This window comes from Sphaeroforma arctica (genome assembly GCF_001186125.1).
Source record: "Sphaeroforma arctica JP610 unplaced genomic scaffold supercont1.9113, whole genome shotgun sequence".
NCBI classification, from domain to species: Eukaryota; class Ichthyosporea; order Ichthyophonida; genus Sphaeroforma; species Sphaeroforma arctica.
This window is the reverse complement of record NW_014031445.1, coordinates 1-1124: the sequence shown is the minus strand read 5'-3', so window position 1 is coordinate 1124 and position 1124 is coordinate 1. Positions and strand designations below refer to the sequence as shown.

The 1124-nt window shown below is 41.9% G+C and overlaps 1 protein-coding gene across 1 annotated transcript; it reads right to left on the bottom strand.

The window, feature by feature from the left end:
* Positions 1 to 395: 395 nt before the first annotated feature.
* SARC_16878 (hypothetical protein) lies at positions 396 to 613 on the bottom strand (the record flags this gene model as incomplete). Its single annotated transcript, XM_014289021.1, has 1 exon — positions 396 to 613. A coding segment is annotated over one exon (218 nt), but the record flags the coding sequence as incomplete, so codon positions are not given.
* Positions 614 to 1124: the final 511 nt, after the last annotated feature.

Sequence of the window (1124 nt, the reverse complement as noted above, 5' to 3'; positions counted from 1 at the left end):
TACATACATATATATACATATATAAACATATAAACATATGAACATATATATATATATTAATGAAACATAGTGTTACGTATAAATTATGTGCGCGAGGTCTTCCTTCCCATACGTACGTATGGAAATGTAGCTCATCATCACTGTGCGTGTACACACATAAAATAAATTTCAATACAACAAATAGTACCTACCGGCAGAAACGGGGCAATGTCGTCACCCTTCCTGAACACCTGGAGGTTGCCAGAGCTATTACCACTACCACAACAAAATGGATAACATTATGGTGAGCGCTTGTTGGAACGCGAAAGGCGTACTTCTAGAAATGGCTGGAGCAAGAAAAACCTCTAATATTAGTTATATGTATTGAAAAGGAAGCCAATTTTCGCTGATACGCATCAGACAGACCTTGGCTCGTCCGGCTGGTTGAACTTGAGTTGGATTTGCGCCGGTTGGCCCTGGAACACACTAGAAATGCCACTATCGGTAGTCTCCACGCTAAGCACCACATCGCCCTGATTCAGTAACACGTCTTCGGAGGCTATGCAGGTCCTACTCGCATCCCCGTACCTGTACTTACAGGCATCGTCGGTTTTGCACTGGCCACAGAACAAGCCTAACGCATGCAGTGCATTTCAATAGTACAAAATGAGGGTATGCGAGTGAGATGATCCATCGCCGCTGATTCAGAGCCTTGGGTTTAAGCACTGGGCTGAGTGATGGTACCCGTGGGTGGGACAGGGCAACCTCAGACGATCAGTTTCACTCTCAGCAGAACTCTCCAAATGCAGTAGTATTTGTTACGTGTACGTATACTCATGGAGTTACAATCTAAACAGTGGCGGATGTACGATACGATTTAGGTAGTAAACAAGATTCTTGAGTTCCAGCAGACTCAATGATTCCGTCTATGAAGCATGATGCGTTCGCTATTTATTAGTTTCGAGATCGCTTCGGAACTCCTTAGAAAGGAATTCAATATACATATAAATACAACCTAAGCTAGGCTACAAGCAAACACATAAGACCCTACATATTATATATGTATACACATACAAATGCAGATTCAATACATACATATATATATCCATCCATATACACCATATATATACGCACACAAACGCAAT